At 40.1% G+C, this 18637-nt stretch overlaps 1 protein-coding gene across 1 annotated transcript in view; it reads right to left on the bottom strand.

Annotated features, from left to right (window-relative positions):
• LOC140171412 (zinc finger SWIM domain-containing protein 8-like) overlaps positions 1-18637 on the bottom strand; it is a 51921-nt gene that overhangs the window by 8299 nt on the left and 24985 nt on the right. Inside the window, 11 exon segments of the mRNA XM_072194669.1 lie at positions 870-1159; positions 1849-1953; positions 3014-3239; positions 4074-4743; positions 5483-5712; positions 8017-8251; positions 9746-9919; positions 14582-14722; positions 15806-17068; positions 17605-17806; positions 18288-18490. Coding sequence (XP_072050770.1) covers positions 870-1159; positions 1849-1953; positions 3014-3239; positions 4074-4743; positions 5483-5712; positions 8017-8251; positions 9746-9919; positions 14582-14722; positions 15806-17068; positions 17605-17806; positions 18288-18490 — 3739 coding nt within the window.

The following is an 18637-nucleotide window of genomic DNA, read 5'->3' as shown; positions in this document are numbered from 1 at the left end:
CGATGGAGTAAAAATTCAGTTTTTGAGCACAACACGATAGCAATACTGGGGTTCAAACTCACACCCTTTCACACCCCATGGTAGAATGAACCTATTCAAATTTATTCATGTGTCGCTTTGTCCTTTCCCTACCCTTATAAACATGTTCCTATTATCATATTACTTCTCATAAAACTAACCCTAATTGTACACTTCTCTTAACTCTTCCCTTAAACTCCAACCATAAAACCTAAACCATGACAAGAGGACCAAATGGTATGAGAAACAGTGGCAAACAAGCAAAGTTCCACTATAATCCGAGACCAAATTCAAAATACTAGTTTATGTCTGACATCCTGTCAAACAATCACACCGCTCCCTGACGTCAGATGCAAACTAGTCTTTATTAGTCGGTCCCAGATTATAATTTCCACCTCACAAGCAATAAGCAAATGCTGCATGTGCTAGGGTCTACAACATGCTCATCTGTCAAGCCACTGTTCTTTAACCCCAATATTTTGTACATTTATACAATGACCTTTAACTCTCTTCACACGGGTGTCGACTGCAGACGACATGTTCCAAAAATTTTTTTTAAATTAAAAAAATTTCAGAAATGTAAATTTTCATGACCATATTTGGAATCAGCTTAGTATTTATTCAGTAGTTATTAAGATAGCGCTTGATATTTTGAGAAAATATTTCAAAACTTCCAACTTTTTCTGTTGAAGCGCATGGCTAGCACGCAGAGCATTAATTATGTTGAGTACAAAAACTCATTCACCACAACTTGAGGTCAAATTTTGAGCATTGATTATTAAGTGGAGGTTAATGAACTGTGCCATTGGCAATGTGACTCATACTGATGATAGATAGTACAATGACCTTACCTGTAATCCAGGATACATGAGATGAGTAAGTCCTTGACAACCAGTTTGGTGTCACTGCATTATGCAGTCTAAGAGCATACAACCCAATCTCAAAAGCACACAGATGTAGACCTCTATGTGGGCCTGTATGATTGGCGTTAGCTGATGCTTGCGTGAACAAGGACGTACTGCTGTTACCACCCGCCTTGGTTAGGATGGTCTTGGCCAATTCAAAGAAGAAATGCGCCGATGCTTCGCTGGGCTGGTTCGGAACTGTCGGACAGTTGTCATTGCGACCTTTCTTACCCCTTCTGTGAAAAATTATACACCAATATATATGGTATATGCAGATAGATAATGCATGATACAGAAATGTATAAGTGTATGTTCATTTGTTATTTTTAATTGCACAGTCATAATTTTATTTGCAGTTATACTCAATCATACTTCAGGTGAACATATTTATTCTTTATAAAGTTTTCATGGTTGATCTTCAAACCCATGCATCTGGATGTGTTTGCCTTTACTGAAATCAAAGAGATTAGTACCAAAGAGAAACAACTCAGAATTGTTCTATGTGTGATGCTATGGTAAAACTGCCATATTGGTTTGTCATGCTTGAGACCAAAAAGACCATAAGTGTACTTGCAGCATTTTATCAGCACATCATCTTTAAGCCTGAGTGTCACAAAGATTTTGTTTTGTAGCACTTGGTGGCAGTTGGCGCACATTATCATTACAATGCATTACAAGCACAAAGCAAACAAGCACATACTTCAAATTGAAGTTTACTGGGCAATAAACAGGAGGTACATACTTTTGCCCTCCATGAGCGACACATTAACATTGCGGAGTTGGTTATCTTTGGGTCTAGTATCTTTGGCTGAAACTAAACAGTTCAGCATAAAAGTTTAACTAGAGGAAAGAAATTAAAAGGAACACACAACAAGATAATTAATGTATATGGCCAAAAAAACACCTTTTGACCATAGTAACTGACCTGTTTCCTTTAGAGCTTGGGGTGGAACTTCTAGACTCTTCACCACCGACATTAACTGCTGCACTGGGGTTGATACGTATGATGGCTGCACCTTGACCAGCAGGGCTGAAATAACACAAGTCCATTAATTACAATATTAGAAGTCACTGATAATCTTTGCATTAAGAGTGATTTAAGCTTTTCAGGTTTAACTTCTAGCTATTTTGCAAGCTATATGATCTTGTGTCATATACTGGGGTACCCAAAAAGGTGGCTTTGTTACATTTTGATGTGCAGCTTGGATTTCAAAACACTGTCTCTTGAGTATTCCTTCACTTAGAAGATTTAATTAGGTCTTAAATTGAGGCTAATTTATTCTAGATTACTCATGTTTTTATCCTGTTTTAAAATATATTTTATTTATTTTCTTATGACGTTTGGCATGAAATGTGCCAAGGGTGGCTGAGGATTAGGGGAGGAGGATTAGGGGAGGGATTCATATCGTAAATTTGATTTAAAACCACCATTAAAAATTTGAATCTAGTAAAAAAATGTCTAAATGGACTCCCAGACATCTGAACCAAGTAAATAAATACAAAAGTTCATTTAAAAGACCAATACTTGCTCAGAATGATTGTAAATGTCGAAAAAAGAGGTGGGGTTACATCCTATATTGACACCACAATTTTCACTGAAAATGCGACCCGTTTTATGATCCACTTGTATTAAATGCCTAGATTTTAGGCCAAATTTAAGACAAATTTGACTACTTTTCTAAAAATGTGTATAGGTTGTTGAAAATTTTGGTACAAGATTCACAAAATTGGGCAAATTTCCTCAGAAATTTGGAATTAAAAAAAAAAGTTTTAACATTTGCTTCAGTTTTACTGTTTAAGCAGAAGAGTACATAAATAAAAATGCTAATCTGAAGGACTCCCCTTGAATAAACTGGGTCAGATTGGGACAGCTAGGTAAACACCTGCACTTTTCAAAACTGACTGTGATATAATGTATAGATATGACCAGGCTCTATACCAATTTTCACACACAAAAAAGGGTCATCGTTATACAAGCTAACTTAAATGCGATTCTAAAGTGTCAGCCCTAAATTTGCATGTAAAAAGTACAAACTGTATGATTTTGAACTGTGCATGTTCCTTGTTTGATATCTGCTGCTAATACCTACCTCTCAGTGGCTTCCCTACTCACAGCAGCAGGGTCTGCTACAGGTCCTCTCTCAGCAGAACTACTTGAGCTGATAGAATCACTTGAGTTACCGCTACTACCACTATCACTCCCTGGACCATGACCATGATATCGTCCCCAGCCACCAGGGGGTACCCTCCTTCCTAATGTTGGAGAATTATCACTGGATGTAGTTTCTGGAGCACTGCTATCAATACTGGCCATACCTGTTCAGAAAATACAGAGAAAAAAGGTTTGGGAAATAAATATATAAAAAATTATAAACTAACTTAATCTGATCATGGATATCGAGAAACCAATAATCCTTCAATGCCAGACCTGAAGGTAAGTGCACACATTGCAAAACATATTGCATTTGAAGATAAGGATGTGCGAGTGCTTGATGGAGAACACAAGTAATCTGGAAGAGGTTCATCAAGGAGGCCGTACATGTCGGACATGAGGAACTTTCTTTAAATCGAGGAGGGGGAATATGCCACAACCTTTCCGAGACCTATGGCATAGGCTATGGCAAAGCAATCAAAAAAGATTCTCGGCCCCTCTCTTGTGACGTCATTCCAACCTTGTCATGGGTCAATAATTTAGCATCAGCCATTTGGCTTGATGATGCATCTTGGATGAGAGGTGATTATACCAGCTATCAAAAATAGTAAGTAAATGAAATGAATAATAATTTACTTTACACATCAATAAGCATGATGTGTGAGGCTACATGAACTACATTATGTTACAAGTCCTAGAGACAATTTGTCATATCTCCTGTATTTTCTTACATCCTTTTTCATCCATCATGTATTAATAAAAAGAATCCACACTTACTTACAAGTAATACATTTTTATCATATGCTTTTGTATGGGATGGGTTCAAAACCCAACCACTGGTTGACTAATGGCACCCTGGCAGTTGGGCCTGGTTTTTATTGTTCAGAATAGAGTGCTGTTACACTGCCGCTTCTGCCAAAGTGATCAACTGGCGGTTGGATTTTGAAGCTCTCCCTTAATGATATTTGACAAAATGGATGTGTCTAAGTTGGACTAACCTTTGCTTTTCCTTGGATGCCTGCCATACATTCTACCCCAATATCCACCTGTAGTAATGTTAGGCTGATGTGTCTCTCTCCACCTATCAATCTCAGGTCCTGCTGATGGAAGAAGCCTTCCACTACCTGCTGCACCTGCACCATCACCACCACCAGCTGCAGCACCACCATGAGCAGAAGCTCCACCTGGCCTTCCTGGTGCATCTTCTGACCATCCGGGTGTAACCAATTCAGGTGGCCTACTAGTCACATTTGGATTTGGAGGCTCCTGTCCATCTGGACTCCCTTTATCACTATGTCTTTCATTACTACCATGTGACCCTGTAGGACTTGGACTGTTGTGTCCACCAGGCCTTGTTGGGCCAGATTTATGACTATCCACACCACCTTGGGCACCAGTGTGCACACCACTACTGCCACTGGCACACCCACTAGTTCTGTATTTGGCTTGGTGTGGATTGAGATCTAATTGTGCCATCTGGGAAGATGGCGGACTGGCATTTGATCGAGGGCTGGAAGAGTCTTTGTTGGACTGCAGCTCATCTAGATGAGGTGGTGTTCCTACTGAACTATCCCTGGAAGTCTGACTGGAGGATGGACAAGATGATGCAATGGAACATGGTGTCTTGTGCATCTTTGGTCCTTGCTTATCGAGCAAAGCATCCAGAATCTAAAGCAGAAAAAGAATTGAAACAATATGAATAGATATACTTTGTTCGAGTTGTAAGTGGCAAGAATCGTAACACTGTGGATTGATACATGTGTGCATGCTGTTTGATGCACCACCTACACTAGTTGCACTATGGGTAGTGTGACTGGCACAAGCTAATGTGAACTTACCCAAGTATAAGTTGGGACTTTTACTGCTGCACGCAGTAACAACGAAACAGTACTTTTTAAGTACATGTATTAAAGAGAAGCCCCTTATTTGAATCCTGAGGGTTGTTTTTAATAATCAGGGGTATGAGCAGAGCATGAATAATTGGAAATGGCACACTTCTGCGCACTGATTGTGCTTTGTTTATCTAGATATGCTCATAGTTTGGAATAGAGACCACCAAGTTACATAAAATTTTTTCACTAAATGTGGGGACATTTGAGGTAAAATGAAGCTTTTTGTCCCAGTCACAACCACGGCGAAACTGTATAACTGCTTAACCCCATGGGCACTACAAACCAAATTATCAGCCTCTAAGAACTATTTTGATTGGTTACAAAGAGGGCTACATCATATATTGAGCCAATCAGTAATATGGTAAGAATAGTCTGTAGGGCTGAAGGGAGTTAAGATTAAAACTGCGAAGTGATCTAATAGCTCTATTTTGATTGGTTACACAGATGATTATATCATGTCATTAACCAATCGTGGGCTCTGTATAAAGAAAGTGACTGTGGGATTAATTGCTTACCTTTCTTAGTTTAGGCTGATCATCTTTGTAAGTTACTAGCAACGTAGTAGCTAAATCCCCTCTTTGTCTCCTTGTGCCTTCACAAAGCAATGCGTGATCAGACTCGCTGACATTAGCCTTCAGAGCGAGGGCGCCAACTGCTGCCTCAAAACCCAATTTCTCTTCAGTGGGATGGCGTTCACGCGACAAAACAGAACGGGCCTGTTGACGATTCAAACTGGCTATTTGAGCTACAGAAAAAAATATTAAAATTGTGGTCATTAAAAGCATCACTAGCTGCCCTCTAAAAATCATGGGCTAATCCATGTCACATTCAGCACTTTACCAACAGCAATTCAAAGGCAAAACGAATTCTTCATGTTGCTTCATGCACAAATTGTTAGGAAATCTAAGATATTGGTTTGCCAACATTAAGGGATGGGTTACAACTTTACAAGACTATCTCTGACAAATATTTTGCTTAAGGCCCAAATTGCACACTGAATGCAGTTCAATTATATATATGTGGCTTTGGACAAGCATACATGGGGAAACAAGGTTTATGGTGGTTTCATACTTTCTGCCGTTTCCCGCTGAGCGATGTGACACTTCATCATTCCGCTTGTACTCCTGCAAGCTGAGGGGCAAGCTGCTGAGCAACAGCGGCATGACTATGAAAGCCATTGTTGCTGCTCAACACCGCCAAAAATTGTTTCCTGCTCTGATACGTCAGAGCGGTGCGCCTCGAGTTGACTTGAATTCAACTCCTAGTGATCTGCCGCTTTGGGCAAAGCAGCAGGAAAGTATGAAACCAGCATTACTGGATAAAATAGCAGGAGTACAAATTTTGCTCCAAGGGCTGACGATCAAATATGGTGAATTTCACAAAGCACAACATGTATACATAGTGCTATATGAAGTCCACCTTTTCCTTTTAGAAACTCCTTGCTTGCAACTCATCCCAAAATGTAATAAATGTGACACAATCTGATCCAAAAAGAACAAAGTCGGCAATGAAGAAATTGAGGCATAAGCAAAATAAGGACCATAAAAACCACGGAACACAAAAGGACATTAGAAAGTTGATAACTTTGTAAGCAAGCATGCTGGGGACAGAGGGGTTTCAATGTCAGTAAGATTAGGCACAAAGGAAGTTATTAGTGGTAACAAGTCCATTTTCATAATGCCCTACTTTGGTCCGAGTGGATCAGAATATGTCAAATATTAATCAACACAATATTGTTAGCATACAAAACAAAAGCCATGCACCCACAACTTGGCACCACCTGCTGGTAGTTCAACAAAATTAGCATAATAGCCCAGTTAAATTATGAAATCACCCATCACTAATAGCTACAAAATCCATTTCACAGGTGTCCATCAAAAGCTCACCCAAAAACATATCAAAAGTGCCGGAAAATCCAGGGACTTTTAATATGTTATTTAAAATGCTTTTCTGAAATGAACAGTGATTAAATGAATTCTGTTTCAATTAGTGCTGGGTTAACCCCTATTTTTCTGAATTTAACTGGGCTATATAATGGACCATGCACTCAGTGTCCCGTTGTTGTTAGTTTGTTTTCCCGTCTCTTTGAAAAAGGTTAGTTTTATGGGGCAGGATGATTAGGCCCCATCTGAGACAATCCAAATCCAATAATTAACCAAAACAATGGCACCCTCATTGTACCAAAATTCAAAGACATGGGAACCCACAGTCAGGCATGACCATTTCCTGTGAATTTGATTCAGTAATAGGCTGAAAAACACAGACAACAATAACAAAAAACACTAAAATCAGCTAAAACACTGAAATTTTTTATGCCTGCACAGTGGATACCTATGTACACATATTTGTGTGTATAAACATTATTTTTTATGTCTAACTTATGGCTGCACCGTGACTATATAATTTGGCATTTTCTTTAATTTTTATTTTAGATTAGATTGGTCCTGGCATCGTTAACCTTATGGGCTGAATTATTGGTTACAAAGAGGGTTATATCATGCATTGAGCCAATCAGAGTTTAAAGGAGATTAAGCTTTTAAAATTTGTTAAGAAATCTAAAAAGCTCCATTTGTATTGGTTACTCAGATGATAATATCATGTAATTAACCAATTAGGAGCAACGTAAGAAAGGTAGTAGTACCATTTTTTGACAGGGTTAAAATTCCCTCCACTATGTCAACCACAACTTTGTCACTACACCAAATTTGGGCTATTCCATTTAAAATCCACACTACCCCTGTGGAAAATTTAGCTTAAGGCTTCCACAGAGGGAGTATAAGTTTTGAATACAATAGACAATTAGGTAACTTCCATTTGAAATACTCACTCCAGCTGTGGAAGATATAGGTAAAGCCAATAGGCCTATAGAGGGGGAGTATGGTTTTCAAAATGATTAACTCTGACCAATTACATTTGAAAAACATACTCCCCCTGTGGGAGATATTTCCAAAACCTTCCACAGGGGTAGTGTGGATTTTAACTGGAATAGCCCAATACTCACGGTTAGCATCTCCTTTAACCCACAGCAAATAACAACAACAACACAAACCATGGTTGAGCAATAGTCCGGGAATAACTTGAAGCCATTGGTGGGTACCTGGCATACACAGTGCATCAAAGATGTAGCTGGCTAAACTCAGAGGCAACAGAGCATCTCCACGGCAACGCATTGTTCCGTTGCGCAGCTGGTCGGCTCGCTCTCGGATGGCTGACAGCATGGTGGGGCCCAGCGGGATGCGTTTGAGAAGCGCCACTAGGTCGATCTCTTGATTGGCCAGTTTCACCTGCAAGAAAAATGTAAATTTACATAAAATCTGACGGGTTACTCTTCATTTACTTGATTCAATATCACCCAGAATGCATAGTATCATGCTATCCATACCTTAAATTTGCAAACCATCCAATTTTCCAAATCCATTGCAATTTTATATGTGTAATGTGAACTTAATTATGTAATGTGAACTTTTGACTTGTGATGACAAGGTAACTGTTACTGTAAACCTGTGTACATAATTATCACAGAAGGGGATCACAGAAGATCTACCGGCCGCACGTAAAGAAAGACGTCCACAGATACAGCTTCATTCCCAGAACAATTGCAGACTGGAACCAGTTGGGGGCAAAAGTAGGACCTCAAGCAGCTATAAGTAATTAATTTATTCTTCCATGAGTTACGAGAGACACACACGGCACATTGACTACCCAAATCTTCAAAGAATGTTGGAGAAGATGCAGCTTGACTGTGATTCCGACTGAACCTGAACCAGAACCAGAACCAGATTGAGGTGTCATTTAGGGATTCAATCATGTTTCACTGTTGTTCCTCACCGATTAAAGACCATTCAGTGATCCTAGCTCAAGTGTAAAAAAATTAAAATTGTTTATAAATTGCTTAAAAGTGAGCGATAAGTCATTCAAATTGTCATTTGGTATTTTTGAAATGACAAATTTGGCAAAAAAATGAAGAAAACGGCAGTACTGGCGAAGTTGAAGCCCCATTCAAATACGTGTAGCTAATTTTTACAGATTCGTGTAAAATGTTTTATTTTGTCTTAAATACACAGCTTTCTGCTGAACCACTCGCAGGCTATGTTAGCACATCTATGACAATTACAAAGGTACCAAAATCTGAATTTTGATGATTTTTACGATCGTCCGGATGAGCAAATCACTGAATAGGCCTTTAACAACGATGCGTCCACATTGTCTGTGTGGTTTACTAAACCATGCAGACAATGCAGACTATTTCTCTTTTAATATCAGCAATGAAACTTAAGCATAAAGCAGTAATGTTTAGCTGGCAGCTACCTCCAACATAAGAGAGTGCATGTTACACGTAAGTTCCAGGCATGACAAATTTTACGTGCTCAGGCGTAACGCGTAACCTTACGTTCGCGTATGCTCTACTGGACTGTGAATTCATCACAGATTAACAACGCTTGGCTTCTGCACAAAAGTTATAGGAAGAGTTGTTGCATTTTCTATCTACAAGTTAAGGGCCTGATGGAACCATCTATTCAATGAAAAGTAGCCAAAATAAAGCGTTAAGTGACTTGAGTTGAGCAGACTACCCATGTCAAATAGAAACAGTGGCTAATTTAATTTGCTCTTTGGACTGAAAGAATTCCTTCCACTCAGCACCTTCAGATGGAAGCTTTGGTTATCACCCATGTAGGGAGCCCAACAATTAAACACAAGTTTAACCTCCCCATTATGGTTACTGCAATGAGAGCAAAACCTTAATTTTTGAAAACAGAATAGTTCTTTTTGAGACTTACCTCTAGAGCTTTAGTAGACGCCGGCTGTCGTGGAATCTCCAGACCAAACAAGCCCATCTTGAAAGCTAAATCATGACATTCCACCTGCTCAGACAACACACTGCACAGAAATGCTGCCTTGGCAAGGGTCATACTAGCTAGGGTGCTCTGCTGGTGAATATGCTTCTTTCTTGCCTGTGATAAGACATCAAATTATAGAAATAGCATTACTTTTCCCAGCTTATAGTTGACATAACAAATTGGGTGCAGCACCTATGCTAGTTACGTGTTGGATAATGTGTGACTGGTGCACGTTTACGTGAATTTACACAATTGCATTTTAGGACTGTGACTGTATAGACACATGCAGTAACAAAAACCAAATAATTTTCACCAATTATAAGCCGATCAAAGTATATATTGGTCCCAGAATTTAACCTTGAGGTATACCACAATGTAAAGAGCAAATCAAATAGTGAATACATACACATTTCTTGCTTATATGAAATATAATCTGGAATGGTAAGGTAGTTGGGTGATCTAGAGCAATTCCGTGACCGTGGAGAGCGAAGGTTCGTTTTTCAGTGGATTTGTCTTCTATGAAGGTTAATTAAAAAATTTAGCGGGGTGCCCTCAGCGAAAGTGTGAAGCGGAATCCGTGGGAGCGAAAATCCAAAATGGCCGCCATCGGCCATTTTAAAATTATGTTTTCAATGGTTTGGCCTACAATGCTGTTCAGTATATGTTTTTTCTGAGGTTTTTGGGTCGAGAATTCATATCTGATGTCTATTTTATGATATTACCAACTTTTGACCTTCAAATTCAAGATGGCCGCCGATTTTCAGCTCAGAAAGGTCCAACTTTCACATTTGTCGTAGAGCCTTCATAATAGGCTCTAATTAAAGTTCTCCTCATGCCGAGTTGAATAATTGACTCTAAAAACTATCAGTAATAATGATTTCACCTATTTTTGACCTTCAAATCCAAGATGGCCACCAATTTTCAGCTCAGAAAGGTCAAATTTTCACATTTGTCGTAGAGCCTTCATAATAGGCTCTGATTGAAGCTCTAAACATGCCGAGTTGGGTGATGGACACTAAAAACTACAAGTAATAATGATTTGACCTATTTTGACCGTCAAATCCAAGATGGCCGCCGATTTTAAGCTGAGAAAGGTAAAAATTTCAAATTCGTCGTTTAGCCTTTATAATGTACTCTAATTAGAGCTCTGAGTAGTCGTGCAGTCTTCATAATACCTCTAATGAATACCGTACCCCATTCTGGCATACACATACACCCCCGCACACCTACATATACATTATATTCACATTATTTGAATGAGTTTAGTCGTTATTGGTTTCAGGTCTACGTGTGTTTTGCTCTGCACCCTATCAACAAAGACATTTATATATATTTAGAAAAAAATATTATTCTATGAGACTAGTGCATAGATCACCTATAACACTGCTTGCTTGTATCATCCCCTATCAATGTCTACTGAAATGTAGCAATCCGTGTAGGGCCTAAGTCCTATCATACTATTGTCCAAGGTAAATGTGGTAAATGGGAGAGTTTACAAACAAAAAACGAAAAACTGTTCAGGACTTGACAAATATGGTGATTTTTACAACACCTCCTCATGGAAATATGGGTCTAGAAGTCATCACATGCATCACATTATATCTCAATCTCATCTTCAGACAGGATTGAAAAGGCTCAGTATTCAAGTAAACCACCAAGTTCTGAAAGTTCTGACGTGGACCTCTTCACGAAAAAAACTAAATGTGTATGGTGCATGCGTGGTGTGGATCTGAAGCACCCGGATAGACCACGGAGTTAGCTGTTCATAATCAACACACACTCAGCATGGCGCTCCTTTTAAGCGCCACACAGTCCTCGTAAAACATGGGGAGCTGAGGGATCGTCTCACACAGATTGTTGAGTTCACGTCAGCACTGTCAGATCCTTTCGCAAATTGAGTGTATTACCATGCATGTTGGTCGAACCATGTCAACCACACACAAATCAATGTGTTTTCAGAACGTGTGTCTCGCAGAGGTACAGAATTTGGTCTTTCCACACATGGATTCGATCATCTTCACTAAGCACTAGATCCGTTCACTGCATGCAGCCCCTCTTTATAGCAGACTACAAACGCATGACTATGCTATGCATAGTGACTATTACTATGCAGTGGGTGTTGTAAAATCGTCCAATCTCAAGGACTTGCTCAATTCGCATTAATGAGTATCAAGAGACAATTAGCTTCGAAGAGAGAAATGAGAAGATAACAAGGGTGAGTGGGTCTATGATATTGGAGGAAGAGGTGATGACACTGAGGCTGCCATTTCATCACTTGGTAATGAACAGATCTTCCAGAAGAACCTGGCACAGCGGCTGTCTAAGAAGATCAAAGACACATCTACTGCCGCCTGCCCACCTCATATCGATCATCTTGAAGAACACAAAGAGTTCTGTGAGTTGATTAGTTAACAGTTAAAGCTGCCGACTTGGCTAAAACAGCCTCAGAGAAAACTGCCGATCTCAACCATTCCATACTCAGTCATGGCAGCCATGATCAAAGCACTGGACAGATCACCACCACTGTTATCAACCTGGGCATCAATGTTCCTTGTATAACAAAGAGTCAAGATCTGGTGGAACTCTACACAAGAGTTGTGTCTGCATCAGCTATGCTGATTTTAAGATCACTGGACTCTGATGGTCGTTGACGCATAGGCAACCTGCCAGCAGGAGATTGCAGACAGCAAGCCAGCCATTGTTATCGTTGACACTGACGACTTCAAGATCGATACTATAACAGGCAATGCAACAGGAGTAACAGAGGGAATAAGAGGGTCTTGTGAACGGATCTCGTGTTCGGTGAAGGATCGAATCCATCCACGTGTCTAAAGAGCAATTTTTTTGGCTCTGCGAGACACACATTCTGATGATGCATTACATCATCTAACTTTAATTGAGTGTGATTGACGTGCTGCAACCAACAGGCTTGTTGGTACGTGATATCATTTGCGAAAGGATCTGACAGTGCTGACGTGAACTCAACAATCTGTGTGAGACGATCCCTCAGCTCCCAATGTTTTACGAGGACTGTGTGGCGCTTAAAGGAGCGCCATGCTGAGTGTGTGTTGATTATGGACAGCTAACCCTGTGGTCTATTCGGGTGCTTCAGATCCACACCCCACATGCACGATACGCATTTAGTTTTTTCGTGAAGAGGTCCACACACAGATGAATGCGGGCGCTTGGGTGCCAATGGTCCCTCTGTCTCATCATCACTTTCAGAACTTTACTTGAATACTGAGCCTTTTCAATCCTGTCTGAAGATGAGTTGAGATATAATGTAACATGTGATGCATGACTTCTAGACCCATATTTCCATGAAGAAGTGTTGTAAAAATCACCATATTTGTCAAGTCCTGAACAGTTTTTCGTTTTTTGTTTTTAAACTCTCCCATTTACCATATTTACCTTGGACAATAGTATGATAGGACTTAGGTCCTACACGGATTGCTACATTTCAGTAGACATTGATAGGGGGATGATTTTGCTGTAGGTAACAAACAAGCAGTGTTATAGGTGATCTATGCACTAGCCTCATAGAATACTGTGTTTCTTTCTAAATATAAAATTATATAAATGTCTTTGATGCTGCATTCATTCTTTGTTGATAGGGTGCAGAGCAAAACACACGTAGACCTGAAACCAATAACGACTAAACTCATTCAAATAATATGAATATAATGTATATGTAGGTGTGCGGGGGTGTATGTGTATGCCAGAATGGGGTACGGTATTCATTAGAGGCTATTATGAAGACTCTACTTCTCAGAGCTCTAATTAGAGTATATTATGAAGGCTATACGACGAATTTGAAATTTTTACCTTTCTCATCAGTTGGAAATCGGCGGCCATCTTGGATTTGAATGTCAAAAATAGGTCAAATCATTATTACTTGTAGTTTTTAGTGTCCATCACCCAACTCAGCACGTTGAGAGCTTCAATTAGAGCCTATTATGAAGGCTCTCACGACAAATGTGAAAATTTGACCTTTCTGAGCTGAAAATCGGCGGCCATCTTGGATTTGAAGGTCAAAAATAGGTCAAATCATTATTACTGGTAGTTTGTAGAGTCAATCACTCAACTCAGCATGAGGAGAACTTTAATTAGAGCCTATTATGAAGGCTCTACGACAAATGTAAAAATTGGACCTTTCTGAGCTGAAAATCGGCGGCCATCTTGGATTTGAAGGTCAAAAGTTGGCAATATCATAAAATAGACATCAGATATGAATTCCTCGACCCAAAAAACCTCAGAAAACATATACTGAACAGCATTGTAGGCCAAACCATTGAAAAAATAATTTTTAAAATGGCCGATGGCGGCCATTTTGGATTTTCGGCTCCCACGGATTCCGCCCACAGTTTCGCGAGGGCACCCCGCTAAATTTTTTAATTAACCTTCATAGAAGACAAATCCACTGAAAAACGAACCTTCGCTCTCCACGGTCACGGAATTGCTCTAGATCACCCAACTAAGGAGTCATGACGAAACTTGACTTTTCACAAGTCAAATGACTCAACTCGGATTTCTTAAATTTCCCCATATTGATTGTACAGTGACTCAAGTCATTTGACTTGACTCGAGATATTGCTAGAAATGACTCAACTCGCCCATGAAATGACTCGACTTGTTTATACAACTCTTGAGAACCACAACACTGAACAGTCCTAGATTTGTCAATCCAAATCTGATCACATATAATATCATACTCCCATCTATGGACGTGGAGCCCTTGATGTCCATGTCATGCATGTTTATTTTTCTCCGACTTACCCGGTTAGAAAGATTCTGTGCTGGTGGGACGTCAAGAGCCGGTGGGTTGGCTAACATCTCTTCAGCAAGTTGGATAGCTAGCTGGCATGCATGCTTGGTATAGCCATGGGCATGTAAAGCTTCGGCTCGTGAAAACATGATCTGTGGAAGAGATTGAAATTATTTAATTTATTCTTGTTAAGTAAAGCAATCATCAATTTGGCCATATAGGCCCCTAATTATGTAAAAGTGTGTGCACAATGTTGCAATATATTCATAACCTCATTAATATACGCAATACATGCTATCCAATCATTTTATTTGTTTAATTGTCATAACGCAAACGCTGAACGCGGTTACTAATAAACAACAGTGGACCTCAACGTCGTCGGCGTAAATATTAGTAACCTCTGCGCGTGCCGTCATCAAACAAATTGCAAGAGCGCCGGTCGCCATAATTGGATTGCACGCTACCATATTTGCACAGATTGTGATTCACACTTTTGTTATTGGTCATCCTGTTTTTAGCCCGATCGATTTTTGGAAAGGCAAAACGTAAAAATTGTTTATTTTTTGAGGAAAATTGTGTGTTATTTTGTGAAGTGAAAAGATGAAAGTGACGGTTATGAATGAGGTTAATAACTTTGCATCGGTAATATGTCGGGCATTGTGTTGCAAAGGCAAAATGTTTAGATTTTTCATAATGCCCTCCAAATAACCGATGCACAGTTATTTTAAACCTCTAATTTCTCCTCTACAGATGATGGGCAATTGTCTAATGGCAGATAGACTATGCATCTCATTCATAAATTCTTTGAAATAGTCAATCTAACTGCATAGCAGCCGAGCTTGGCTTTGGGTACTTGACTTTGGTGCCTGACATCCAGAGTTCAATTCCTGGCGGTGGCAACTTGCTGGGGTCTTGGCATGGGGAAATCAAATTAATTGGTAACATCTGTACATTACATTCAGAATTCGCCAATCCCACAGTCATCTCAAAACAAGGTTCTACCCGCAAAGTGCCTGCTGTGTAGCCTCTGTGTGTACGTACGCCTGTCAAGTGCTTACGCTTTGCAAAAGTCTTCTGTTGTGTTGCTAGAAAAGCAAAAGAAACAAAAAAATTGCGCAATCGTCGCAGGGAGAACCTCGTTTTGGCAGCAAGTTGGCTAAGGGTGAATGCTTTGGCATTCATTAATGGCTACCCTTTATTAAGATGTCATGGAAATAAAAAAATGTCGCTCTCACCTCTATCCTGTCCTCCATTCTCTTGATCCCTGCAAATGGATTGGGCACATCACTTCTCTTCTTCTGATTATGCTCCGGTAATTTAGCCTTGGTATCATAAAAATACACCTGATACTCATCACTGGACGGCTGCGATTCATTCTGCGGTTTAGCTTTTGCACCCTCAACAACAACGGCAGCTCGAGGTGCTGCGTCATTGGATGAATCCGAGTCTGCTTCAGCTGGCCGACCGGTAGGTCCTGCTTCGTTGTCGGCCGAGTCTGAATCAGCACGTTCCAGTAAATGTTTAGTTTTGACCTTACGTTTTCCGCCAGGTTTACCATCTGTAACTTTACCATCAGTTTTACCAGCCTCGCATTTGCTACCAGAAGAGGATCCAGCAGCAGCAGGAGCTTCCGGCTCATCACCTTCTTCACCCACTGCTACTGGCAGTTTACCACTTCCTTGCTCTCCTTGAATATCATCTGAATCTGTGTCCTCTGACCTACTGGTGCCCTCTGACCTCTGTAGGTCATGACCGTCTGTTCCTGAGCTAATTGATTCCGAAGAGCTTAACCTATGCAGTTTTTCGCTACTAGAATCTTTAGTCCTAGAATTATCAGAGCTGTCCTCTTTCTGGTATATCAATGATGACGTTTGTTGAACACCATCATCATCATCAGCCTCGTTAGTTTCAACACTAAGTTTGGAGTCTGTTGTTGGTTTGCAGCTAGCACTGGTTGAACTGCACTCAGCCACTTCACAGACTGTGGGAGAGCTGGAACAACCAGCAACACTGACAGCCTTAGGGATGGCACCTGCTGCTTTCATTGATGGTGTTCTCACAGGTGTGGCACCAATTATGCTTTCCGTAGACTTTTTCTGATCGGAATATGTTACGCCCTCTATGGGGAAATCCAGCCAGTCCATCATGCAAGCCTCGATGCCCGGTTTAAACCCTGCAAAGATTTCAACATCAACTTTCCGGACACTATTACCCCCACCACCCCCTCCTGCTCCATAGTTCGACCCCCTCCCCTTCCGCACTTTGTCGATCACAGCCAAGTGCCATTTTCGAAGTTCAGCTTCGATTTCATCTTGTTCGTGTGGAGAGATGGCCGGATCTAAAGCAGCGAGTCACCATAAGGTTACTACTTCATCAAGCATACTGGCACATGCATGCTGGGCTGCCATAGTACGGCTGTTGCTGTTGGCACGGTGACCATGATTGCCATGGTGAGAGTGTAAAGCCGATGTCCGTGTATTGAACCACCAGATCACAATCTGCGAGAGCAAACATCACAAAAACATATGTTACATTGTGGCTTACAGGAACACTGGTATAATTTTCTTTCTGGTAGATGTAATGATTTTCTTCCCAACAAAAGTCACTGGCTTTAATTATTGTAAAGATTTTGAAGAATTTGCTTAGTTAAACTTAGCTCAAAATTGGTTCTTAAGAAATGTGCAAAAAAAACAGACAACTTTTGGTCGTAAGGTTTCACAACCCAACCACTCATCTGCGCCATACCAGAACCAGCGCTTTACCCATGTTCTATATTCTCCAACAATAGGAACCAGGCCTAATTGCCAGTTCTGCCAGGTGGTCAAATTTTGAAGCCATCCCTCAACTCCTTGATAAATTTCCTTCAGATCAATGTTATATGGGGCAGGAACCTACTGAAAGTTGTGTGAGTCAATCTGAAAAAGTTGCCCAATTTCTTTGTCAACCATTTGTTTCTATGGGACAGCAAATTGTCAAAAAGGGTCAAATAGTCGTCCAATGGGGCTACCAAAAGTGTGAGTTTGGTAACACTAACCTGATCACACATGATACATTCTTCTGTGAGAATCTTGAGTAATGATATGGCATTGGTGTCTCTCCTCCTATACATCTCTCTGACAATGGACAGCAGGTTCCACACACCTTCTGGTTCTCTCCCCCTCAGAGGCCTCAATAGATTAGTCCATTCTGCTGCTGCCTGAGGTGCGCTTGATGATAGGTATAGGGAGTTGACGTCGCTGTGGAGAAAATGGTAGCATATATATGATAGGCTAGTCTTTTCTTCCTTCATATTCATTTACATGAATTCTTACAAATCATATCTGCCAATATGTGATGTGGTCAAGGGAAATGAGTCTAATGTCCGTTATATTGATTTTGAGTAAAAAATTTGGTAAAAAATTTACCCAAATTCTTGTTTAGAAGTTTTCAGCAACTGATAAATTGCCTAAAACTACAATTTTTGAAGGCCTAGTACATGTTACTGATGTAAAACATTGAAATTTAATATTTTATAATTTGTAAGATTTATACTCAAAGTTGTAGGTTGTCACAAATTTTTATTAATAGCACAGTATAGCCTAAGTGTTCAGCTCCGTTTTTGTTTTATCCAATTTGCTGATGGTATTGTTAGTGAAATAATTATTTTATATGGAATCATCTAAAAATCTATTCATGTGCTTTGTCTGGTTAGGCCTAGTCCAATAAAATGATGCTTACCTAAATACTATAGGAGAAGGACCAGTAAACCTAATCAGTGTCTTCTTGATGTTCTCATGGAGGATGTTCTCATCTAGAAACCATCTGGTCTGTTCCGTAGCAGATGGTCCTGCTGTAGGATCAGGTGCTCCACACACTGTGTTGATAGCGCTGGCTTGGGAAGAGAGTAGCTCATCAAGGAGGCGTTGAGCTGTTGGAAGAATCTGTACAATAGCAAACAGAAATATCTGGATGTCAGAAAGGTGCGAGAAAATCAGCCAAAATAATTGCCTGTATAAAGAGAGGTCTTATTTTGAACACATTCATTCAGCTTAGTTTATGTTTTTGCCAATTTATAGGGCTCCCTTTTT

This window comes from Amphiura filiformis, chromosome 15 (genome assembly GCF_039555335.1).
Source record: "Amphiura filiformis chromosome 15, Afil_fr2py, whole genome shotgun sequence".
Lineage (NCBI taxonomy): Eukaryota > Metazoa > Echinodermata > Ophiuroidea > Amphilepidida > Amphiuridae > Amphiura > Amphiura filiformis.
This window is presented reverse-complemented; position numbering and strand designations above follow the sequence as displayed.